We start from the raw sequence: 27,075 nt of genomic DNA on the forward strand, positions 1-27,075 counted from the left end.
GTTTTTGGGTGGAAAACCTGGAAAATGGGGTTTTTTTTGGGTGGAAAACCTGGAAAATGGGGTTTTTTGGGTGGAAAACCTGGAAAAATGGGTTTTTTTGGCTGGAAAACCTGGAAAATGGGGTTTTTTGGCTGGAAAACCTGGAAAATGGGGTTTTTTGGGTGGAAAACCTGGAAAATGGGGGTTTTTGGGTGGAAAAACCTGGAAAATGGGGGTTTTTGCGTGGAAAACCTGGAAAATGGGGTTTTTTGCGTGGAAAACCTGGAAAATGGGGTTTTTTGGGTGGAAAACCTGGAAAATGGGGTTTTTTGGGTGGAAAACCTGGAAAATGGGGTTTTTGGGTGAAACCTGGAAAATGGGGGTTTTTTGGGTGGAAAACCTGGAAAATGGGGGTTTTTGGGTGGAAAACCTGGAAAATGGGGTTTTTTGGGTGGAAAACCTGGAAAATGGGGTTTTTTTGGGTGGAAAACCTGGAAAATGGGGGTTTTGGGTGGAAACCCCCAGAATCGCGGCCCTGAGCCCCCAAAGGCAGCGGCGGGAGCCCCAAAATCCCCTTTTTTCACCCCAAACCCGCTCCTTTGACCCCAAATCCCGGGGGTTTTGCCCCAAACCCTCCCCCTCCCCCTCCCCGGACTTTGCCCCCCCCTCCCCCCGCCCCTCCCCCCCCCCCCCCGGCCCCGCCCCCGCCCCGCGCCCATAAAAGGGGGCGCCGCGGGTGGGGGAGGGGCGCGGAGAGCGCGGAGCTGAGGTGGGGGAGGGGCGGGGGGAGGGGGGCGTTTGGGCCGTTTCAGGTCGTTTGGGGCCCGTTTTGGGTGGTTTTGAGCAGTTTTTGACTGGTTTTGGGTGTTTTGGGGTGGTTTTGGGGTGGTTTGGGGTGGTTTGGGGTGGTTTTGGGTGGTTTTGGGGTGGTTTTGGGTGGTTTTGGGTGTTTTGGGGTGGTTTTGGGTGGTTTTGGGGTGGTTTTGGGTGATTTTGGGTGGTTTTGGGTGGTTTTGGGTGTTTTGGGGTGGTTTTGGGTGGTTTTGGGGTGGTTTTGGGTGATTTTGGGTGGTTTGGGTGTTTTGGGGTGGTTTTGGGTGATTTGGGTGGTTTTGGGTGGTTTTGGGTGTTTTGGGGTGGTTTTGGGGTGGTTTGGGGTGGTTTTGGGTGGTTTTGGGTGTTTTGGGGTGGTTTTGGGGTGGTTTTGGGTGATTTGGGGTGGTTTTGGGGTGGTTTTGGGGTGGTTTTGGGGTGGTTTGGGGTGGTTTTGGGTGTTTTGGGTGGTTTTGGGTGTTTTGGGGTGGTTTTGGGGTGGTTTGGGTGGTTTGGGGTGGTTTTGGGGTGGTTTTGGGTGTTTTGGGGTGGGTTTGGGGTGGTTTTGGGTGTTTTGGGTGGTTTGGGTGGTTTTGGGTGTTTTGGGGTGGTTTTGGGGTGGTTTTGGGTGGTTTTGGGGTGGTTTGGGGTGGTTTTGGGTGTTTTGGGTGGTTTTGGGTTTTTGGGGTGGTTTTGGTGGTTTGGGGTGGTTTGGGTGTTTTGGGGTGGTTTTGGGGTGGTTGGTGGTTTGGGTGGTTTGGGGTGGTTTTGGGGTGGTTTTGGGTGTTGTTTTGGGGTGGTTTTGGGTGTTTTGGTGGTGGTTTTGGGGCCGTTTCAGGTGGTTCCGGGCTCTCTCCAGGCCTCGCCATGGCCCCGCTGCCCCCCCCCATGGTTGTGGCTTCGCTGCTGCTGCTGCTGTGCTCGAGTGAGGCCCCCATAGAAACCCCATAGAGACCCCATAGAGCCCCCATAGAGACCCCATAGAGCCCCATAGAGACCCCATAGAGACTCCATAGAGCCCCCATAGAGCCCATAGAGACCCCATAGAGACCCCATAGAGACCCCATAGAGACCCATAGAGACCCCATAGAGACCCCATAGAGACCCATAGAGACCCCATAGAGACCCCATAGAGCCCCATAGAGCCCCCATAGAGACCTCATAGAGCCCCATAGAGACCCCATAGAGCCCCCATAGAGACCTCATAGAGACCCCATAGAGACCTCATAGAGACCTCATAGAGACCCATAGAGACCCCATAGAGACCCCATAGAGACCCATAGAGCCCCCATAGAGCCCCCATAGAGACCTCATAGAGACCCATAGAGACCCCATAGAGACCCCATAGAGCCCCATAGAGCCCCCATAGAGCCCCATAGAGCCCCCATAGAGACCCCATAGAGCCCCCATAGAGCCCCCATAGAGACCTCATAGAGACCCATAGAGACCCCATAGAGACCCCATAGAGCCCCATAGAGACCCCATAGAGACTCCATAGAGCCCCTATAGAGCCCCATAGAGCCCCCATAGAGACCCCATAGAGCCCCCATAGAGACCCCATAGAGACCCCATAGAGACCCCATAGAGACCCATAGAGACCCCATAGAGACCCCATAGAGACCCATAGAGACCCCATAGAGACCCCATAGAGCCCCATAGAGCCCCCATAGAGACCTCATAGAGCCCCATAGAGACCCCATAGAGCCCCCATAGAGACCTCATAGAGCCCCCATAGAGACCTCATAGAGACCCCATAGAGACCTCATAGAGACCTCATAGAGACCCATAGAGACCCCATAGAGACCCCATAGAGACCCATAGAGCCCCCATAGAGCCCCCATAGAGACCTCATAGAGACCCATAGAGACCCCATAGAGACCCCATAGAGACCCATAGAGCCCCCATAGAGCCCCATAGAGCCCCCATAGAGACCCCATAGAGCCCCCATAGAGCCCCCATAGAGACCTCATAGAGACCCATAGAGACCCCATAGAGACCCCATAGAGCCCCATAGAGCCCCCATAGAGACTCCATAGAGCCCCTATAGAGCCCCATAGAGCCCCCATAGAGACCCCATAGAGCCCCCATAGAGACCCCATAGAGCCCCATAGAGCCCCATAGAGCCCCATAGAGCCCCATAGGGACCCATTGCCCCGCACAGCCCCCCATCTCACTCTCTCCTCCCCTTCCCCCACCCCCAGCCTCTTCCACCGCCCCTCCCCCAACCTCCACCCCTCCCCCCCCGGCCCCCCTCCTGCCCCTCCCCCACCTCCGGCAGTTCTTGGGCTCCGTGACCGGGAACTTCCTGGAGCACCTGGACCTGCCCCGGGCCCAGAGCAAGATCCGGTAACGTGGGGGGGGCTGCCCCATAGCGCCCCATAACCGCGTCCTGTGGGGCTGGGAATGCGGGGGCTGCCCCATAACCACGTCCTGTGGGGCTGGGAATGCGGGGGCTGCCCCATAACCACGTCCTGTGGGGCTGGGAATGCGGTGGCTGCCCCATAACCACGTCCTGTGGGGCTGGGAATGCGGGGGCTGCCCCATAACCACGTCCTGTGGGGCTGGGAATGCGGGGGCTGCCCCATAACCACGTCCTGTGGGGCTGGGAATGCGGGGGCTGCCCCATAACCACGTCCTGTGGGGCTGGGAATGCGGGGGCTGCCCCATAACCACGTCCTGTGGGGCTGGGAATGCGGGGGCTGCCCCATAACCACGTCCTGTGGGGCTGGGAATGCGGGGGCTGCCCCATAACCACGTCCTGTGGGGCTGGGAATGCGGGGGCTGCCCCATAACCACGTCCTGTGGGGCTGGGAATGCGGGGGCTGCCCCATAACCACGTCCTGTGGGGATGGGAATGCGGGGGCTGCCCCATAACCACGTCCTGTGGGGCTGGGAATGCGGGGGCTGCCCCATAACCACGTCCTATGGGGCTGGGACCGTGTGGGGCTCCCCATAAGCACATCCTATGGGTCCGGGACCATGTGAGGCTCCCCATAACCACATCCTATGGGTCTGGGACCGTGTGGGGCTCCCCATAACCACATCCTATGGGTCTGGGACCGTGTGGGGCTCCCCATAACCACATCCTATGGGTCTGGGACCGTGTGGGGCTGCCCCATAACCACATCCTATGGGTCTGGGACCGTGTGGGGCTGCCCCATAACCACATCCTATGGGTCTGGGACCGTGTGGGGCTCCCCATAACCACATCCTATGGGTCCGGGACCGTGTGGGGCTCCCCATAACCACATCCTATGGGGCTGGGACCATGTGGGGCTCCCCATAACCACATCCTATGGGTCTGGGACCACCCCATAACCACATCCTATGGGTCCGGGACCACCCCATAACCACATCCTATGGGGCTGGGACCATGTGGGGCTCCCCATAACCACATCCTATGGGTCCGGGACCACCCCATAACCACATCCTATGGGTCCGGGACCACCCCATAACCACATCCTATGGGTCCGGGACCGTGTGGGGCTGCCCCCTACCCCCCTCTCCTCTGGGTCTGCCCCATAGCGCCCCATAACCCGCTCCCCCCGCCCCACAGCGCCGCCTACGAGCAGGGCGCGGCGGCCATGCTGACCTACACGGGGATCCTCACCGACCAGCTCTACCACTGGTGGCAGGGGGAGCAGTGACCTCCCCGCCCGCTAGGGGGCGCCCTGCGGCAGCGCCACCACCACACCCCCCCCCCCCATAATAAACCACCTCGAGCCCCATTGGTCCGCGTCGGGAAGGGGGCGGGGTTTATTAAGGGAGGGGAGGGGCCTCGCCTTGGCCCCGCCCCCTTCACACGAGCTCCCCCTCCGGGGTCACGAGGGGGGCAGGGGGCGGCACCTGGAAGGGGCGGGGCCAAACGGGTCACGTGGGTTAAAGCCACACCCCCCTCCCCCGATCAAAGCCCCGCCCCTTCCCCCGTTAGGCCCCGCCCCCTTTTACCTCCTCGTAGCCCCCCCATTCGGCCTCGGATTGGTGGAGGGCACCTGAGCGGCAGCCAATGGGAGAGCGGCGTGAGGGGGTGGGCGGGGCTTGAGCAGGCCGCTTTAAGCCCCGCCCCCTCCGTACTCACCCACTTCCGGTTCCGGTCCGTACTCGTTGCCCGCCCCTGCCGCGCTTCCTTTCCGCGCCGGCACTTCCGGTCCCGCCTCCCGGAAGTGACGTCGGCGCCGGCAGCACCAGAGCGCCCCCGCCAAGATGGCGGCGAGCGTGGAGCAGGCCACGGCCGCCAGGGGCCACGTGGGAGGCGCGAGGGCTGATGGGAAACCGGAAGTGGGAAGCCGGAAGCGTTGGAACCCGGAAGCGGGAAGTGGGGGGGGGGAGCCTCACCTACAGGGGGCGCTGTCGGCCCCGCCCCCTCCTCCGGCCAATCGCGGGGCAGCTCTGGTGGCGGGAAGAACGCCACACGTGGTCGGGCGCCACTTCCGGGTTTAACCCCGCCCACTTCCGGCCCCCGCCGCCCCGCCCTTACCGGAAGTGACGCCGCGGACGACGGCGGCGGCGCTGTCGCCGCGGGCGTTGCGCGCGCGCACGGTGACGTCATAGGGCGTGGCCGGGCGGAGCCCCGTCAGCGTGTGGGAGGAGCCCGACGTGATGACGTAGGAGGGAGGGGGGGGGGCCCCGGGGACCCGCGCGCTAGGGAGGGCAGGGGGGAAGCGATGGGGGTCAATGGGTGCTGAGAAGCTCTATGGGTCCCTATGGGGTCTCTATGGGGCTCTATGGGGTCTCTATGGGGTCTCTATGGGCCTCTATGGGGTCCCTATGGGGTCTCTATGGGGTCTCTATGGGGTCTCTATGGGTCCCTATGGGGTCTCTATGGGTCTCTATGGGGTCCCTATGGGGTCTCTATGGGGTCCCTATAGGGTCTCTATGGGGTCTCTATGGGTCTCTATGGGGTCTCTATGGGTCTCTATGGGTCTCTATGGGGTCTCTATGGGGTCTCTATAGGTCCCTATGGGGTCTCTATAGGTCTCTATGGGGTCTCTATGGGTCTCTATGGGGTCTCTATGGGTCTCTATGGGGTCTCTATGGGGTCCCTATGGGGTCTCTATGGGGTCTCTATGGGGTCTCTATAGGTCCCTATGGGGTCTCTATAGGTCCCTATGGGGTCTCTATGGGGTCTCTATAGGTCCCTATGGGGTCTCTATAGGTCCCTATGGGGTCTCTATGGGTCTCTATGGGTCCCTATGGGTCTCTCTGGGGCTCTGTGGGTCCCACCTGAGCAGGAAGCTTTGGGCGCTGCCCCCATTGAATCCGGGGCTCCAGGAGATCCGCAGGGAGCTGGGGGTGGCCCCGGAGACGCGCAGGGAGCGGGGGGGGTCCGGGCGGTCTGAGGGAGGCAGCAGAGACCGGTTAGAACCAGTATGGACCAGTATGGACCGGTATGGACCAGTGTCCATCCATTGGGTGCCCTCCCATTGATAGCCCAGTGTCCTCCCAGTGCATCCCAATCCCATCCCAGTCCATCCCAGTCCATCCCAGTCCATCCCAATCCCATCCCAGTCCATCCCCATCCCATCCCCATCCCAGTCCATCCCAATCCCATCCCAGTCCATCCCAGTCCATCCCAATCCCATCCCAGTCCATCCCCATCCCATCCCCATCCCATCCCCATCCCCCTCCCATCCCCATCCCATCCCCATCCCATCCCATCCCCATCCCCATCCCATCCCATCCCCATCCCATCCCCATCCCATCCCCACCCCATCCCATCCCCATCCCCATCCCATCCCCATCCCCATCCCCATCCCATCCCCATCCCATCCCCATCCCCATCCCCATCCCCATCCCCATCCCCATCCCCATCCCATCCCCATCCCATCCCCATCCCCATCCCATCCCCATCCCATCCCCATCCCATCCCCATCCCCATCCCATCCCATCCCCATCCCATCCCCATCCCATCCCATCCCATCCCCATCCCCATCCCATCCCATCCCCATCCCATCCCCATCCCCATCCCCATCCCATCCCACCCCATCCCATCCCCATCCCCATCCCATCCCCATCCCATCCCATCCCCATCCCATCCCATCCCCATCCCATCCCATCCCATCCATCCCATCCCCATCCCATCCCATCCCCATCCCATCCCATCCCCATCCCATCCCCATCCCATCCCCATCCCATCCCCATCCCCATCCCCATCCCCATCCCATCCCCATCCCATCCCCATCCCCATCCCATCCCATCCCATCCCCATCCCCATCCCATCCCATCCCCATCCCATCCCCATCCCCATCCACATCCCCATCCCATCCCCATCCCATCCCATCCCCATCCCATCCCATCCCATCCCCATCCCATCCCATCCCCATCCCATCCCCATCCCCATCCCATCCCCATCCCCATCCCCATCCCCATCCCATCCCCATCCCCATCCCATCCCCATCCCATCCCCATCCCATCCCATCCCCATCCCATCCCATCCCATCCCCATCCCCATCCCAGCCCCATCCCCATCCCCATCCCATCCCCATCCCCATCCCCATCCCCATCCCCATCCCATCCCCATCCCAGCCCCATCCCCATCCCCATCCCATCCCCATCCCCATCCCGGTGCCCGCCGGTACCTGCCAGGCGCAGGCGGAAGCGCCTCCTTGCCGTCCCCAGCTGGTTGCGGGCCACGCACTGCAGCATTCCCAGCGTCCCGTTCCCTTCCCAGCCCTGCCCTTGCGCCCGCTCCCAGTTCAGGTACTGGGGGGGGGGCCTGGCCTCAAACTGCTCCCAGTTGAGGGCCTGGGAGCGCAGCCGGGCCCGATCCTGGCTGATGTTGGCCACGGTCAAGAGGCCGCTGGTCCAGGGGGGATCCGACCATTGGAGCTGCTGGAACCTGGTGCGGATGGGATGGGATGGGGATGGGGATGGGGATGGGGATGGGGATGGGATGGGGATGGGATGGGGATGGGATGGGGATGGGGATGGGGATGGGGATGGGGATGGGATGGGGATGGGGATGGGGATGGGATGGGATGGGGATGGGATGGGGATGGGATGGGGATGGGGATGGGATGGGGATGGGGATGGGATGGGGATGGGGATGGGGATGGGATGGGGATGGGGATGGGATGGGGATGGGGATGGGGATGGGATGGGGATGGGGATGGGATGGGATGGGGATGGGGATGGGATGGGGATGGGGATGGGATGGGATGGGGATGGGGATGGGATGGGGATGGGATGGGGATGGGATGGGGATGGGGATGGGGATGGGGATGGGGATGGGGATGGGATGGGGATGGGGATGGGGATGGGATGGGGATGGGGATGGATGGGGATGGGGATGGGGATGGGATGGGGATGGGGATGGGGATGGGATGGGGATGGGGATGGGATGGGGATGGGGATGGGGATGGGATGGGGATGGGATGGGGATGGGGATGGGATGGGGATGGGGATGGGATGGGATGGGGATGGGGATGGGATGGGGATGGGATGGGGATGGGGATGGGATGGGGATGGGGATGGGGATGGGATGGGGATGGGATGGGGATGGGGATGGGATGGGGATGGGGATGGGATGGGGATGGGGATGGGGGATGGGGATGGGGATGGGGATGGGGATGGGGATGGGATGGGGATGGGATGGGGATGGGGATGGGATGGGGGATGGGATGGGGATGGGGATGGGATGGGGATGGGGATGGGATGGGGATGGGATGGGGATGGGGATGGGATGGGGATGGGATGGGGATGGGGATGGGGATGGGATGGGATGGGATGGGATGGGGATGGGGATGGGATGGGATGGGATGGGGATGGGGATGGGGATGGGGATGGGATGGGGATGGGGATGGGGATGGGATGGGGATGGGGATGGGGATGGGATGGGGATGGGATGGGGATGGGGATGGGATGGGGATGGGATGGGGATGGGGATGGGATGGGATGGGATGGGGATGGGGATGGGATGGGGATGGGATGGGGATGGGGATGGGGATGGGATGGGGATGGGATGGGGATGGGGATGGGATGGGATGGGGATGGGGATGGGATGGGGATGGGATGGGATGGGGATGGAATGGGGGGCAATGGGATACAACTGGAACTGGGTACCCATTGGGCGCCATTGGGTTTCGTTGGGTGCCTTTGCGCACCATTGGGCGCCATTGGGTACCATTGGGCGCCATTGGGTACCATTGGGTACCATTGGGCGTCATTGGGTGCCATTGGGGCCATTGGGTACCATTGGGTGCCATTGGGTACCCTTGGGTGCCATTGGGTACCATTGGGTGCCTTTGGGTACCATTGGGGCCATTGAGTACCCTTGGGTGCCATTGGGTGCCATTGAGTGCCATTGGGGCCATTGGGTGCCGTTGGGTGCCATTGGGTACCATTGGGTGCATTTGGGCGCCATTGGGTGCCATTGGGTACCATTGGGCGCCATTGGGTGCCATTGGGTACCATTGGGCGCCATTGGGTGCCTTTGGGTGCCATTGGGTACCTGCTGTCCATGGTGCTGATGGGGCGGCCCTGCTGCTCCCAGTGCAGCTCCACGGGGGGCACCCCCCGCGCCCGGCACCCGAGGGCCACGGCATCGGCTCCGTCCGGAACCAGCACCGGGATCGGCTCCGCCTCCGGCACCGCCTCCAGCTCCGGCGCATCTGGGAATGGGATGGGATGGGGATGGGATGGGATGGGGATGGGGATGGGATGGGACGGGGATGGGATGGGATGGGGATGGGATGGGATGGGATGGGATGGGATGGGGATGGGGATGGGGATGGGGATGGGATGGGGATGGGATGGGGATGGGATGGGACGGGGATGGGGATGGGGATGGGATGGGGATGGGATGGGATGGGGATGGGGATGGGGATGGGGATGGGGATGGGATGGGGATGGGATGGGATGGGGATGGGATGGGATGGGGATGGGGATGGGGATGGGGATGGGATGGGGATGGGATGGGATGGGGATGGGGATGGGATGGGATGGGGATGGGGATGGGGATGGGGATGGGGATGGGGATGGGGATGGGGATGGGGATGGGATGGGGATGGGGATGGGATGGGATGGGATGGGGATGGGATGGGGATGGGATGGGGATGGGGATGGGATGGGATGGGGATGGGGATGGGGATGGGATGGGACGGGGATGGGATGGGGATGGGGATGGGATGGGGATGGGATGGGGATGGGATGGGGATGGGGATGGGGATGGGGATGGGGATGGGATGGGGATGGGGATGGGACGGGGATGGGATGGGGATGGGATGGGACGGGGATGGGGATGGGGATGGGGATGGGATGGGGATGGGATGGGGATGGGGATGGGGATGGGGGGAAGGAGGGAGCAGATTTGGCTGTGTCGGATGCTCGCACTGGGTGATACCCATTGGGTGCCCCCCATTGATGTCCCCCACTGGCCGCCCTCCATTGCTCAACCCGCATTGGCCGCCCCTCCATCCACCCCCCCTCCCCATTGGCCGCCCCTCCCTCAGCCCGCCCCCCCGTCCCCACTCACAGCGAATCAGGAGGCGGACGACGGCGCGGGCAGGGGGGGGCACCCCCGTGTCCACGTGACACTCGTAGGCCCCGCCCATGTCCCGGCGGGCCCCCGACCCCCGGAGCCGCCCCACGGGGACCCCCCCGAGCGCCTCCAGCCCCGCGGGGAGGCCCAGGGGGCCCGGAGACAGCGCCCCCTGGCGGCGGGGAGGAACGTGGGCATGGGATGGTCCCATGGGGCCCCCATGGGACCCACATCCCACATCCCATAATATCCCACCAGGCGCTCCCAGCGGAGACTCCCATCCAGCAGGGGGTGCCCTTGCGCCTCGCACTCCATCTCTATGGTCCCGCCTTCATCCACCACCACGGGGTCGGGCGCGCGCACGATGGAGGGGGGGGTCTGGGGGGGGGGGGTCAAAGGTCAAGGTTGGGATGCCATAGGGGGGCTATAGGGGGGCTATAGGGATGTGATAGGGTGCCATAGAGATGCTATAGGGGTGCTATGGGGTGCTGCAGGGATGCTATACGATGCTATAGGGATTGTATAGGATGCTATACGATGCTATAGGGATGCTATAGGGTGCTCTAGGGCTGCTATGGGGATGCCATAGGGATGCTATAGGGTGCCATAGGATGTTATAGGGATGCTATGGGTATGCTATACGTTGTCATAAAGATGCTATAGGGATTCTATAGGATGATATAGGGTGCCGTAGGATGCTATAGGGATGCCATAGGGATGCTATAGAGTGCCATAGGGTGGTGTACAGTGCCATAGGGTGCTATAGGGTGCCATAGGATGCTATAGGGATGCCATAGGGATGCTATAGAGTGCCATAGGGTGGTGTACAGTGCCATAGGGTGCTATAGGGTGCCATAAGGATGCCATAGGGATGCTGTAGGATGCCATAGAAGTACTACAGGGCGCTATAAGATGCCATAGGGATGCTATAGGATGCCTTAGTGATGCTATAGGGAGCTATAGGTCCCCATAGGGCTCCATAGGGCTCACATTCGACCTCCAGCTCGACGCTGGTGCTGCCCCGGCCCTCGGCGTTCCCGCATTCCACCCGGTAGGAGCCGGCGTCGCTCCGGGACAGGTTCCCGATGGACAGGGACCCCCCCGGCAGCACCCGGTGCCGCGGCGACGGGGCTGGGGGCACCCGCGACCCCAGAGAGACCCATTGGATCCCATTGGATCCCATTGGATCCCATTATAACCCCGTTATACCCCATTATAGCCCATTATAGCCCATTATATCCCATTTATAACCCCATTATACCCCATTATACCCCATTATAACCCCATTATAACCCATTATAACCCATTATAACCCCATTATATCCCATTATACCCCATTATACCCCATTATAACCCATTATAACCCCATTATATCCCATTATACCCCATTATATCCCATTATATCCCATTATAACCCCGTTATACCCCATTATACCCCATTATATCCCATTATAACCCATTAACCCCATTATACCCCATTATACCCCATTATAACCCCATTATACCCCATTATACCCAATTATATCCCATTATACCCCATTATAACCCCATTATACCCCATTATACCCAATTATACCCCATTATAACCCATTATAACCCCATTATACCCCATTATACCCAATTATATCCCATTATAACCCATTATAACCCCATTATATCCCATTATACCCCATTATACCCCATTATAACCCATTATAACCCCATTATATCCCATTATACCCCATTATATCCCATTATAACCCATTATAACCCCATTATATCCCATTATACCCCATTATACCCCATTATAACCCATTATAACCCCATTATATCCCATTATACCCCATTATATCCCATTATAACCCATTATAACCCCATTATATCCCATTATACCCCATTATATCCCATTATAACCCATTATAACCCCATTATATCCCATTATACCCCATTATATCCATTTAACCCATTTCACCCCATTCTATCCCAGTCCGGACCCAGGCGGATCCCGGCGCGGCTCCAGGCGCAGTCCCGCATGGGGGGGTGGGCGTCTCCTAGCAACGGCAGCACCACGTGGCTGTGCTCGCGGGCCAGCACCCGCCCGCCGGGGGGGGCGCGCAGCAGCGGCGGGTCTGGGGCGGGTGGGGAGAGGAGGGAGACGGGAACAGCCCCATTGAGAGCCATTGATATCCCATAGAGCACCATTGACACCATTGACAGCCATTGACAGCCATTGATACCCATTGACACCCATTGATACCCATTGACACCCATTGACACCATTGACACCCATTGACACCCATTGATACCCATTGACACCATTGATACCCATTGATACCCATTGACACCCATTGATACCCATTGACACCCATTGATACCCATTGATACCCACTGACACCCACTGACACCCATTGACACCCATTGATACCCATTGACACCATTGATACCCATTGATACCCATTGATACCCATTGATACCCACTGACACCCATTGACACCCATTGACACCCATTGATACCCATTGACACCATTGATACCCATTGATACCCATTGACACCCATTGATACCCATTGATACCCACTGACACCCATTGACACCCATTGACACCCATTGATACCCATTGACACCCATTGACACCCATTGACACCCATTGATACCCATTGACACCATTGATACCCATTGATACCCACTGACACCCATTGATACCCATTGACACCCATTGACACCCATTGACACCCATTGATACCCATTGACACCATTGATACCCATTGATACCCATTGACACCCATTGACACCCATTGACACCCATTGACACCCATTGACACCCATTGATACCCATTGACACCCATTGACACCCATTGATACCCATTGACACCCATTGACACCCATTGACACCCATTGACACCCATTGATACCCATTGACACCATTGATACCCATTGATACCCATTGACACCCATTGACACCCATTGACACCCACTGACACCCATTGACACCCATTGACACCCATTGACACCCATTGATACCCACTGACACCCATTGACACCCATTGACACCCATTGACACCCATTGACACCCATTGACACCCACTGATACCCATTGATACCCACTGACACCCATTGACACCCATTGACACCCATTGACACCCATTGATACCCATTGACACCCATTGACACCCATTGACACCCATTGATACCCATTGATACCCATTGACACCCATTGACACCCATTGATACCCATTGACACCCATTGATACCCATTGACACCCATTGACACCCATTGATACCCATTGACACCCATTGACACCCATTGATACCCATTGACACCATTGATACCCATTGATACCCATTGACACCCATTGACACCCATTGACACCCATTGATACCCATTGACACCCATTGACACCCATTGATACCCATTGACACCCATTGATACCCATTGACACCCATTGCCACCCATTGATACCCATTGACACCCATTGATACCCATTGACACCCATTGACACCCATTGACACCCATTGCCCCCCATTACCCCCCTTGCCCCCACTCACGCCTCACGCTCAATCTGTGCCCCGCTCTCACGGTCACCCCCAGGGCGGGGCTGGCGGCCACGCAGGTGACCACGTGACCCTGGTCCTGCAGCGCCATCTGCAGGCGGAGGCGGGAAGCGACCGAGACCCCCCCGTGGGGCGCGGGGGTCGGGGGCAGCGGCTCCCCAGGCTCCCTGCCATAGGGATCAATGGGAGAGCATGGCAGGTATGGGGCCCATAGGGGTCTATGGGGGTCTATAGGGGTCTATGGGGTGTCTATGGGGGGGCTACGTGGGTCTATGGATTTCTATGGGGTGTCTATGGGGGGCTATGGGGGGTCTATTGGGTTCTATGGGGGTCTAGAGGGGTCTATGCGGGTCTATGGGGCATGCACTTGTGGCCATGGTGGGGGTCAATGGGAGTCAAAGGGGTTCAATGGGGGTCAATGACATTCAGTGGCGGTCAATAGAAGTTAATGATGGTCCATGGTGATCTATGGGGGTCTATGGGGGTAATGGGGGTGTATGGGGTCTATAGGGGTCTATGGGGGTTTATCTGGGTCTACAGGGTCTATGGGGTCTAAGGGGTCTATAGGGGTCTATGGAGTCTATGGGGTCTATGGAGTCTATGGGGTCTATGGCATCTATGGGTCTATGGGGGTCTTTGGGGTCTATGGGGTCTATTGTGGTCTATGGGCTCTATGGGGCTCTATGGGCTCTATGGGGCTCTGTGGGGCTCTATGGGGCTCTATGGGCTCTATGGGGCTCTGTGGGGTTCTATGGGGTCTATGGGGCTCTATGAGCTCTATGGGGGCTCTATGGGGCTCTGTGGGGCTCTATGGGGTCTATGGGGCTCTGTGGGGCTCTATGGGGCTCTATGGGGCTCTGTGGGGCTCTATGGGGTCTATGGGGCTCTATGGGGGCTCTATGGGGCTCTATGGGGTCTATGGGGCTCTATGAGCTCTATGGGGTCTATGGGGCTCTATGGGCTCTATGGGGTCTATGGGGTCTATGGGGCTCTATGGGCTCTATGGGGCTCTATGGGGTCTATGGGGCTCTATGGGCTCTATGGGGTCTATGGGGTCTATGGGGCTCTATGGGCTCTATGGGGCTCTATGGGGTCTATGGGGCTCTATGAGCTCTATGGGGTCTATGGGGCTCTATGGGCTTTATGGGGTCTATGGGGTCTATGGGGTCTATGGGGCTCTATGGGCTCTATGGGGCTCTCTGGGGTCTATGGGGTCTATGGGGCTCTATGGGCTCTATGGGCTCTATGGGGCTCTATGGGGTCTATGGGGCTCTATGAGCTCTATGGGGTCTATGGGGCTCTATGGGCTCTATGGGGCTCTATGGGGTCTATGGGGCTCTATGAGCTCTCTGGGGTCTATGGGGCTCTATGGGCTCTATGGGGTCTATGGGGCACCCACGTGCGGCCGTGGTGGTGCCAGGTGAGGGTGGGTGCGGGGTGGCTGCTCCCGGTGGTGCAGGTCAGGTGCAGGCGCTGGCCCAGGCGGGGCTCCCGGGGGGAGGCGGTGATGGAGACGGACTGGGGGGGGACTGGGACCGGAGAGAGGGATAGAGAGACCAGAGAGACCCATAGAGACCCATAGAGACCCATAGAGACCCATAGAGACCCCATAGAGACCCATAGAGACCTATAGAGACCCATAGAGACCCATAGAGACCATAGAGACCCATAGAGACCCATAGAGACCTATAGAGACCCCATAGAGACCCATAGAGACCCATAGAGCCCCCATAGAGACCCATAGAGACCCATAGAGACCCCATAGAGACCCATAGAGACCTATAGAGACCCATAGAGACCCATAGAGACCTATAGAGACCCCATAGAGACCCATAGAGACCCATAGAGCCCCCATAGAGACCCATAGAGACCCCATAGAGACCCCATAGGGACCCCATAGGGACCCCATAGAGACCCCATAGAGACCCCATAGGGACCCCATAGGGACCCCATAGAGACCCATAGAGACCCCATAGAGACCCATAGAGACCCATAGAGACCCCATAGAGACCCCATAGGGACCCCATAGGGACCCCATAGAGACCCCATAGAGACCCCATAGAGACCCATAGACACCCCATAGAGACCCCATAGAGACCCATAGAGACCCCATAGAGACCCCATAGGGACCCCATAGAGACCCAGAGAGACCCCATAGAGACCCATAGAGACCCATAGAGACCCCATAGAGACCCACAGAGACCAAGAGAGACCCCATAGAGCCCCATAGAGACCCATAGAGCCCATGGAGCCCCATAGAGCCCATGGAGCCCCATAGAGCCCATGGAGCCCCGTAGAGAACATAGGGACCCACAGAGACCATCGAGATCCCCCTGGGTGCTCACAGAGGACCCGGAAGCGGGTGCTGGCGCTTGGCGCCCCCTGCTGGTGGGCGCTGTCCCCGCAGGTGAAGGCGGCGCCGTTGTCGCTGGGGCTCAGCCTCAGCTCCAGCTCCCGCCACCAGCCCGGGAGCGGCTCCTGCAGCGCCCGCCCCTCCTGCGGGGACCGGCACGGGGCGGTCAGAACCGGTATGGACCAGAATGGACCAGTTAGAACCGGTACGGACCAGTTAGAACCGGTACGGACCAGTTAGAACTGGTACGGAGCAGTCAGAACCGGTATGGACCAGTTAGAACCGGTACGGACCAGTTAGAACCGGTACGGACCAGTTAGAACCGGTACGGACCAGTTAGAACCGGTATGGAGCCGTTAGAAACGGTACGGACCAGTTAGAACCGGTACGGAGCAGTTAGAACCGGTATGGACCAGTTAGAACCGGTACGGACCAGTTAGAACCGGTACGGAGCAGTTAGAACCGGTACGGACCAGTTAGAACCGGTACGGAGCAGTCAGAACCGGTATGGACCAGTTAGAACCGGTACGGACCAGTTAGAACCGGTACGGACCAGTTAGAACCGGTACGGACCAGTTAGAACCGGTATGGAGCCGTTAGAACCGGTACGGACCAGTTAGAACCGGTACGGAGCAGTTAGAACCGGTATGGACCAGTTAGAACCGGTACGGACCAGTTAGAACCGGTACGGACCAGTTAGAACCGGTACGGAGCAGTTAGAACCGGTACGGACCAGTTAGAACCGGTACGGAGCAGTTAGAACCGGTACGGACCAGTTAGAACCGGTACGGACCAGTTAGAACCGGTATGGAGCAGTTAGAACCGGTACGGAGCAGTTAGAACCGGTACGGAGCAGTTAGAACCGGTACGGACCAGTTAGAACCGGTACGGACCAGTTAGAACCCGTACGGAGCAGTTAGAACCCATATGGACCAGAATGGACCAGCTAGAACTGGTACGGAGCAGTTAGAACCGGTATGGACCAGTTAGAACCCGTATGGACCAGAATGGACCGGTTAGAACCAGTACGGAGCATTTAGAACCAGTACGGACCAGTTAGAACCCGTACGGAGCAGTTAGAACCCATATGGACCAGAATGGACCAGCTAGAACCGGTATGGACCAGTTAGAACCGGTATGGACCAGTTAGAACCCGTATGGACCAGAATGGACCAGTTAGAACCAGTACGGAGCGGTCAGAACCGGTATGGACCGGTTAGAACCGGTATGGACCAGTTAGAACCCGTATGGACCAGAATGGACCAGTTAGAACCAGTACGGAGCGGTCAGAACCGGTATGGACCGGTTAGAACCCGTATGGCCCAGTCCCTCCCATTGGCCCCCACCTTGCTCCAGACCAGGCGGGGGGGGGGGTGCCCCCCCCGCGCGCGGCAGCCGAGCCTCACGAGCGCCCCCGCCCGGAACGAGGCGTTGGGGGGCGGGGCCTCGACCCACAGCGAATCGGGGGGGTCTGGGGGGGGCAAGGGGGGAGAGGACTCCATTGAGCCCCATTGATCCCCATTGAGCCCCATTGAGCCCCATTGAGCCCCATTGATCCCCATTGAGCCCCACTGATCCCCATTGAGCCCCATTGAGCCCCATTGAGCCCCCATTGAGCCCCCCATTGAGCCCTATTGAGCCCCATTGATCCCCATTGACCCCCCGTGAGCCCCCCATTGAGCCCCATTGAGCCCCATTGATCCCCATTGATCCCCATTGAGCCCCACTGATCCCCATTGAGCCCCATTGAGCCCCCATTGAGCCCCCCATTGAGCCCTATTGAGCCCCATTGATCCCCATTGACCCCCCATTGAGCCCCCATTGAGCCCCATTGAGCCCCATTGATCCCCACTGATCCCCATTGAGCCCCCATTGAGCCCCCCATTGAGCCCCATTGAGCCCCATTGATCCCCACTGATCCCCATTGAGCCCCCATTGAGCCCCCCATTGAGCCCCATTGAGCCCCATTGATCCCCATTGAGCCCCCATTGAGCCCCCCATTGAGCCCCATTGAGCCCCATTGATCCCCATTGAGCCCCATTGGTCCCCACTGATCCCCATTGAGCCCCCATTGAGCCCCCCATTAAGCCCCATTGAGCCCCATTGATCCCCATTGACCCCCCATTGAGCCCCCCATTGAGCCCCATTGAGCCCCATTGATCCCCACTGATCCCCATTGAGCCCCCATTGAGCCCCCCATTGAGCGCCATTGAGCCCCATTGATCCCCATTGATCCCCATTGAGCCCCATTGAGCCCCATTGATCCCCACTGATCCCCATTGAGCCCCCATTGAGCCCCCCATTGAGCCCCATTGAGCCCCATTGATCCCCATTGACCCCCCATTGAGCCCCCCATTGATCCCCATTGAGCCCCATTGATCCCCACTGATCCCCATTGAGCCCCCATTGAGCCCCATTGATCCCCATTGAGCCCCCCATTGAGCCCCATTGACCCCCATTGAGCCCCATTGACCCCCATTGACCCCCATTGACTCCCCATTAAGCCCCATTGATCCCCACTGATCCCCCATTCTCACTGACCCCCCGTTGAACCCCAGTGATCCCCATTGAGCCCCATTGAGCCCCATTGATCCCCATTGATCCCCCATTCTCATTGACCCCCCATTGAGCCCCATTGACCCCCATTGAGCCCCATTGATCCCCATTGATCCCCCATTCTCATTGACCCCCCATTGAGCCCCATTGACCCCCATTGAGCTGCATTGACAGCCATTGAGCCCCATTGATCCCCATTGACCCCCCATTGAGCCCCCCATTGAGCCCCCATTCTCATTGACCCCCCATTGAGCCCCATTGACCCCCATTGACTCCCCATTGAGCCCCATTGACCCCCCATTGAGCCCCCCATTGAGCCCCATTGACCCCCATTGAGCCGTATTGACAGCCATTGAGCCCTATTGAGCCCCATTGATCCCACTGAGCCCCATTGAGCCCAATTGAGCCCTACTGAGCCCAACTGACCACTATTGAGCCCCATTGACCCCATTGAGCCCCATTGAACCCCATTGACCACCATTGAGCCCCATTGATCCTTATTGATCCCCATTGCCCCCCATTGCCCCATAGGCTCACGGGTGATGCTCAGAACGAGGCTGGCTCTGGCCACGCCCACTCCCGCCGCTGCCGCCTCGCACACCAGGGGGCGCCCGTGCGCGCTGCGCCGCGCCACCAGCGTCAGGTTCGATGACGTCACCGTGCCCCCCCCCGGCGCCTGTGGGGTGAAGGGGGGGGGCATTGACCCCCATTGAGCCCCATTGACCTCCATTGACCCCCATTGAGCCCCATAGACCCCATAGACTTCCATTGACCCTCATTGAGCCCCATTGACCTCCATTGACACCCATTGAGCCCCATAGACCCCATAGATTTCCATTGACCCCCATTGAGCCCCATTGACCCCCATTGACACCCATTGGCCCCCATTGAGCCCCATTGAGGCCCATTGACCCCCATTGACCCTCATTGACCCCCATGGATACCCATAGACCCCAATTACCCCCCATAGGCTCCCATTGACCTCCCCATAGACCCCCCCATTGAGCCCCCATGGACTCCCCCATAGGCCCTCCAATAGACCCCCCCATTGAGGCTCCATTGACCCCCCATAGACCGCCCTAGAGATGCCCCATATACCCTCCATAGGACCCCCATAGATCCCCCCATTAAACCCCCATTGACCCCATATAGACTCCTCCATAGACCCCTATTGACCCCCCCCATAGACCCCCCCTTTCAACCCTCCTATAGACCCTCATTCACCCCACCCAGCTCCTCCCCACCACCAGGGGGCGCACCACCTCCCACCCATAGTCCCCTGTAGCCCCCAGCCCCATGAGTCCTCCCGGCCTGCAGGGGGCGCACCGGCGCGGTGCTGCTCTCGGTAGGCCGCAGCTCCCGGCCCCCCAGCCACCAGTGCAGGCGCGCGGGGGGGTTGCTGGGGGCGCTGGCGCACGTCAGGGTCAGGGACTCGTTCTCGGCGCCCCCCCGCGGCCCCGTGAGCGTCACCTCCGAGGGGGGGTCTGGGATCCATTGACACCCATTGACACCCATTGACACCCATTGACACCCATTGACACCCATTGATACCCATTGACACCCATTGACACCCATTGATGCCCATTGATACCCATTGACACCCTTTGACAGCCATTGACACCCATTGACACCCATTGATACCCATTGACACCCATTGACACCCATTGATACCCATTGACACAAATTGATACCCATTGATACCCATTGATACCCATTGACCCCCATTGATACCCATTGATACCCATTGACACCCATTGATACCCATTGACACCCATTGATACCCATTGACACCCATTGACACCCATTGACACCCATTGATACCCATTGATACCCATTGACACCCATTGATACCCATTGACACCCATTGATACCCATTGATACCCATTGACACCCATTGATACCCATTGACACTCATTGACACCCATTGATACCCATTGACACCCATTGATACCCATTGATACCCATTGCCCCCATTGCCCCCCATTGCCCCCCATTGCCCCCATTGGCTCACAGGTCACGTGCAGGGTGACGCTGGCGCTGCCTCCGGCCTGCAGGGGGCGCTCTGTCTGCACACGGCACCGCAGGGAGGCGCCATCGTCCCCGCGGGTCACGGCCACCACCAGGGGGCTCCGCGTCTCCGCCAGGGGGCGCTGCGTCACCCAGGGAGCGGCCAGCGGCCTCCCGTCCTGCAGGGGGCGCCAACACGTGCTGGGCGCACGTACACCCCCCCTCCTTGGTCCCCATTGCCCCCCATTGCCCCCCATTGCCCCCATTGCCCCCATTGCCCCCCATTGCCCCCATTGCCCCCATTACCCCCATTGCCCCCCATTGCCCCCCATTGCCCCCCATTGCCCCCATTCCCCCATTCCCCCCATTGCCCCCATTGCCCCCATTACCCCCCATTGCCCCCATTCCCCCCATTGCCCCCATTGCCCCCATTGCCCCCATTCCCCCCATTGCCCCCATTGCCCCCCATTGCCCCCATTGCCCCCATTCCCCCCATTGCCCCCATTGCCCCCCATTGCCCCCCATTGCCCCCATTGCCCCCATTCCCCCCATTGCCCCCATTGCCCCCCATTGCCCCCCATTGCCCCCATTCCCCCCATTGCCCCCATTGCCCCCATTACCCCCCATTGCCCCCATTCCCCCCATTGCCCCCATTGCCCCCCATTGCCCCCCATTGCCCCCATTCCCCCCATTCCCCCCATTGCTCCCCATTGGCCCCATTGCCCCCCACTGTCCCCATCGCCCCCATTCCCCCCATTGCCCCCATTCTCCCCATTGCCCCGCATTGCCCCCATTGCCCCCATTGCCCCCCATTGCCCCCATTGCCCCCATTGCCCCCCATTGCCCCCATTGCCCCCCATTGCCCCCCTTACCTTGTCCCAGTGGAGGCTGGGGGGCGGGTTCCCCCCCCGCACGACGCACACCAGCTCCAGGGTGTCCCCTGCCCGCACGTGGGGCGAATCCAGGCCCTCAATGGTGGGGGGGCCCGGGGGGACTGGGGGCACTGGGTTAGAATGGGGGGCACTGGGAGGGCCCCCCTGGGAGGGGGTTTATGGGGGTCCATTGGGGGTCAATGGGGGGGTCAGTTGGGGTCAATGGGGGGGGTCCATGGGGGTCAATGGGGGGTCCATGGGGGTCAATGGGGGGATCCATGGGGGTCAATGGGGGGGTCCATGGGGGCAATGGGGGGGTCAAAGGGGGGGTCCATTAGGGGCAATGAGGGGGTCCATTGGGGTCAATGAGGGTTCCACTGGGGTCAATGGGGGGTCCATTGGGTTCAATGGGAGGGTCCATAGGGTTCAATGGGGGGTCTATTGTGGTCAATGGGGGTCAATGGGGCGGTCTAGTAGGCTCAGTGGGGGGATCCATAGGGGTCAATTTGGGGGTCCATGGGGGTCAATGGGGGGATCCATGGGGGTCAATGGGGGGTGCTGGGCACTCACAGAGCACGTCCAGGGTGAGCGCGGCCTCTGTCGGGGCAGCCCCGGCCTCATTGGAGGCGGCGCAGAGCAGGCGCTGTCCATGGTGCTGGCGCTGCGGGGTCAGCCTGCGACAATGGGGGGCGATGGGGGGCAATGGGAGTCAATGGGGGGCAATGGGGGGCAATGGGAGTCAATGAGAGTCAGTGGGAGTCAATGGAGTCAATGGGAGTTAATGGGAGTCAATTGGAGTCAATGGGGGGCAATGGGAGTCAATGGGGGGCAATGGGAGTCAATGAGAGTCAGTGGGAGTCAATGGAGTCAATGGGAGTTAATGGGAGTCAATTGGAGTCAATGGGGGGCAATGGGAGTCAATGGGGGGCAATGGGGGGCAATGGGAGTCAATGAGAGTCAGTGGGAGTCAATGGAGTCAATGGGAGTTAATGGGAGTCAATTGGAGTCAATGGGGGGCAATGGGAGGCAATGGGGGGCAATGGGAGTCAATGAGAGTCAGTGGGAGTCAATGGAGTCAATGGGAGTTAATGGGAGTCAATTGGAGTCAATGGGGGGCAATGGGAGACAATGGGGGGCAATGGGAGTCAATGAGAGTCAGTGGGAGTCAATGGAGTCAATGGGAGTTAATGGGAGTCAATTGGAGTCAATGGGGGGCAATGGGAGGCAATGGGAGTCAATGGGACTCAATTGGCCATACTGGTCCTTACTGTTCCCTACTGGTCCATACTGGCCTATACTGGTCTATACTGGTCTATACTAGTCCATGCTTGTCCGTACTGGTCTATACTGGTCCATACTGGTCCATGCTGGTCCGTACTGGTCTATACTGGTCTAGGGGGCGCTCACCTGACGGTGACCTCGGCGCTGCTCAGTTTCGGGTGGGAGCCCTCGAAGACGCGGGTGGAGGCATCGGGCAGCGGCTGCCCCCCTGCGCCAACCCCGGCCCCAATCAGCCCAAAACCACCCAAAAGCACCCCAAAAGCACCCCAAAACCACCCAAAAGCACCCCAAAAGCACCCCAAAAGCCCCCCAAACCCCCCCAAACCCCCCCCCAATCCGCGAAATTAAACCGAAATGACCCAAAACGCCAAAAAACGCCCCCTCAGCTGCACAAATCCCCCTTGAATGACCCCAAACCGTCACAATTCCCCCCAAAACGAAGGCGATTCTGCCCCCAGGGACCCAAAATGACCCAGATCCCCTCAAATGGCCCCAAAGGGACCCCAAATGACCCTAAACCCACCCAAAATGACACAAAATAGACCCAACCCCCCCCCAAATGACCCCAAATGACCGGAATTCCCCGCCCCCCCCCGCCCCCCCCGAGACGCGGTGACGTCACCGAGGGTGAGAACGAGGCGCGGGGCGGGGCGTGCGTCGTGGGCGTGGCAGCGCACGTGCACCTCGGCCCCGCCCACCCACGGCAGCTCCTCCCCCGGCGGCAGCTCCAGCGCCGGCGGCCCCGGAGGCACTGCGGGGAGGGGGGAGAGAGCCCCTATGGAGCCCCTATAGAGCCCTTATAGAGCCCCTATAGAGCCCTTATAGAACCCCTATAGAGCCCGAATGGAGCCTCTATAGAGCCCTTATAGAGCCGCTATAGAGCCCCTATGGAGCCCCTATAGAGCCCTTATAGAGCCACTATAGAGCCCCTATGGAGCCCCTATAGAGCCCTTATAGAGCCGCTCTAGAGCCCGAATGGAGCCTCTATAGAGCCCTTATAGAGCCGCTATAGAGCCCCTATGGAGCCCCTATAGAGCCCTTATAGAGCCACTATAGAGCCCCTATGGAGCCCCTATAGAGCCCTTATAGAACCCCTATGGAGCCCTAATGGAGCCTCTATAGAGCCCTTATAGAGCCAGAATGGAGCCTCTATAGAGCCCTTATAGAGCCCCTATAGAGACCGAATGGAGCCTCTATAGAGCCCTTATAGAGCCCCTATAGAGACCGAATGGAGCCTCTATAGAGCCCTTATAGAGCCCATATAGAGACCGAATGGAGCCTCTATAGAGCCCTTATAGAACCCCTATAGAGCCCGAATGGAGCCTCTATAGAGCCCTTATAGAGCCCATATAGAACCCTTATGGAACCCCTATAGAGCCCCTATGGAGCCCTATAGAGCCCTTATAGAGCCCCTATAGAGCACTTATAGAACCCCTATAGAGCACTTATACAGCTCCTATGGAGTCTCTATAGAGCCCTTACAGAGTTGCTATGCAGCTCCTATAGAGCAGTTATAGAACCTCTATACAGTACCTATAGAGTTCTTACAGATCCCTTAAACAGCACCTATAGAGCCTCCATAGAGCCCTTATAGAGCCCCTATAGAGCCCTTACAGCACTCTTATGGGACCAGTAGCTCCCAGTGCTACCCAGTCCCTCCCATCCCATCCCCATCCCATCCCCATCCCCATCCCCATCCCCATCCCATCCCATCCCATCCCATCCCCATCCCATCCCCATCCCATCCCCATCCCATCCCCATCTCATCCCCATCCATCCCATCCCATCCCCATCCCATCCCCATCCCCATCCCATCCCATCCCATCCCCATCCCATCCCCATCCCATCCCCTCCCCATCCCCATCCCATCCCCTCCCCATCCCATCCCCATCCCCATCCCATCCCCATCCCATCCCCATCCCATCCCCATCCCATCCCCTCCCCATCCCATCCCCATCCCATCCCCATCCCATCCCATCCCATCCCCATCCCATCCCCTCCCCATCCCCATCCCATCCCCATCCCCATCCCCATCCCATCCCATCCCCATCCCCATCCCATCCCCTCCCCATCCCATTCCCATCCCATCCCATCCCCATCCCATCCCATCCCCATCCCCATCCCCATTCCCATCCCATCCCCATCCCCATCCCATCCCCATCCCATCCCCATCCCATCCCCATCCCATCCCCTCCCCATCCCCATCCCCATCCCATCCCCATCCCATCCCATCCCATCCCCATCCCATCCCTCCCCATCCCCATCCCATCCCATCCCCATCCCATCCCCATCCCATCCCCATCCCCATCCCCATCCCATCCCATCCCCATCCCCATCCCATCCCCATCCCATCCCCTCCCCATCCCCATCCCATCCCCATCCCCATCCCATCCCCATCCCATCCCCATCCCATCCCCTCCCCATCCCATCCCCATCCCATCCCCATCCCATCCCCATCCCCATCCCATCCCCTCCCCATCCCCATCCCATCCCCTCCCCATCCCCATCCCATCCCATCCCCATCCCATCCCCTCCCCATCCCCATCCCATCCCATCCCCATCCCATCCCCATCCCATCCCCATCCCCATCCCCATCCCATCCCATCCCCATCCCCATCCCATCCCCTCCCCATCCCATCCCCATCCCATCCCCATCCCCATCCCCATCCCCATCCCATCCCCTCCCCATCCCATCCCCATCCCATCCCCATCCCCATCCCCATTCCCATCCCATTCCCACCCCATTCCATACCCAGCACCCGGAGCTGGGCGGGCCGGGACGCGCGGGGGGGGCCGGTGCCGTTGCCCCCCCCCGCCTGGCACTCGAAGGTGGCGTCGTCCTCCAGCTGCACCCCCCGGATGCGCAGGTGGTACTGCCCTGCCGTGGCCACGCCTCTTCAGAACCACGCCCCCTCCAAAGCCCCCCCCCGTCCCCGTCCCGCTAAGCCCCGCCCACCTCGGCGCGGGTCTCCAGCCAATCGGTAGCGCGGGTGGGCGGCGGTGGGCGGGGCCCCCAGGAGGAGCCCGTCCCGCGCCCACTGCGCGGCCCCGCCCCCGCGCACGGCGCAGCGAAGCTCCGCCTGCCCGCCCAGGGCCGCGCTCCCATTGGTCGGCTCCTCCAAGAAGGGCGTGGCCGACGCTGACAGAGAGGGCGGGAGGGGGCGGGGCTTAGGGAAGCTCCGCCCACAACGGGGGGGGTGGGCGGTGAGCACCCCACGTGGGCCCGCTCACCTGTTACCGCGGCAACCAGCACAGCCAATAGCGCCTCCTCCACAGGGGTCAAAAGGTCACGGGGGGTCACGACCCCAAGTGCCCCACACCGTTTACCCCCCTAGGCCCCATTTACCCCCCCATTTACTCCCCAGTTACCCCCCTAGGCCCTTATTAACCCCCCAATTACCCCCACACCCCCTATTTACCCCCCCAATTACCCCCCTAGGCCCCATTTACCCCCCTAGGCCCCCATTTACCCCCCCATTTACTCCCCAGTTACCCCCCTAGGCCCTTATTAACCCCCCAATTACCCCCACACCCCCCATTTACCCCCCCCATTTACCCCCCTGGGCCCCCATTTATCTCCCAATTATCCCCCCCATTTACCCCCCCCAATTACCCCCTAGGCCCCCATTTACCCCCCCATTTACCCCCCTAGGCCCCCATTTACCTCCCAATTACCCCCCCCATTTACCACCCAATTACCCCTATAGGCCCTTATTAACCCCCCAATTACCCCCACACCCCCTATTTACCCCCAATTACCCCCCTAGGCCCTTATTAACCCCCCAATTACCCCCCACCCCATATTTACCCCCCCAATTACCCCCCTAGACCCCCATTTACCCCCCAAATTACACCCCCACCCCCTATTTACCCCCCCATTACCCCTCTAGGCCCTTATTTACCCCACCATTTACTCCCCTAGGCCCCCATTTACCCCCCCAATTACCCTCACACCCCCTATTTCCCCCCGAATTACCCCCTTAGTCCCTCATTTGCCCCCCCAATTACCCCCCTAGGACCCTATTTACCCCCCTAGGACCCTATTTACCCCCCCATTTACCCCCTCCAATTGCCCCCTCCCGTTATTTGCCCCCCTCCGACCCCCACCATGGTTGGGTCCGGTCTGGGGGGGCCCCCCCCCAGCGCTGGGTTCCCACTGTTGGGGGCGGGGCTAAGCGTGGCCCCGCCCCCGAGCCGGGCGCTCAT

The 27,075-nt window shown here is 60.0% G+C and overlaps 1 protein-coding gene and 1 long non-coding RNA gene across 2 annotated transcripts; one reads left to right on the top strand and one right to left on the bottom strand.

Annotated features, from left to right (window-relative positions):
* Window positions 1–691: 691 nt before the first annotated feature.
* LOC308231271 lies at window positions 692–4,448 on the top strand. Its single transcript, XR_013958624.1, has 4 exons — window positions 692–748; window positions 1,631–1,717; window positions 2,994–3,138; window positions 4,349–4,448. It is a non-coding gene; the product is annotated as an uncharacterized lncRNA (long non-coding RNA).
* Window positions 4,449–4,590: 142 nt separating this feature from the next.
* On the bottom strand, window positions 4,591–27,075 carry NPHS1 (NPHS1 adhesion molecule, nephrin; the record flags this gene model as incomplete). Its single annotated transcript, XM_080636436.1, has 27 exons — window positions 4,591–4,638; window positions 4,741–4,784; window positions 4,871–5,053; window positions 5,128–5,181; window positions 5,270–5,433; window positions 6,016–6,127; window positions 7,371–7,630; window positions 9,242–9,401; window positions 10,265–10,442; window positions 10,526–10,648; window positions 11,268–11,401; window positions 12,244–12,378; window positions 13,795–13,967; window positions 15,200–15,329; window positions 16,146–16,296; window positions 17,500–17,624; window positions 19,247–19,385; window positions 19,979–20,193; window positions 20,721–20,895; window positions 21,589–21,710; window positions 22,159–22,262; window positions 22,996–23,077; window positions 23,492–23,620; window positions 25,622–25,747; window positions 25,826–26,008; window positions 26,101–26,200; window positions 26,977–27,075. 27 exons carry the CDS (start codon window positions 27,073–27,075, stop codon window positions 4,591–4,593), a joined length of 3,648 nt encoding a protein of 1,215 aa, XP_080492562.1.

Source organism: Psittacula echo (assembly GCF_963264785.1).
Source record: "Psittacula echo genome assembly, chromosome: 33".
Lineage (NCBI taxonomy): Eukaryota > Metazoa > Chordata > Aves > Psittaciformes > Psittacidae > Psittacula > Psittacula echo.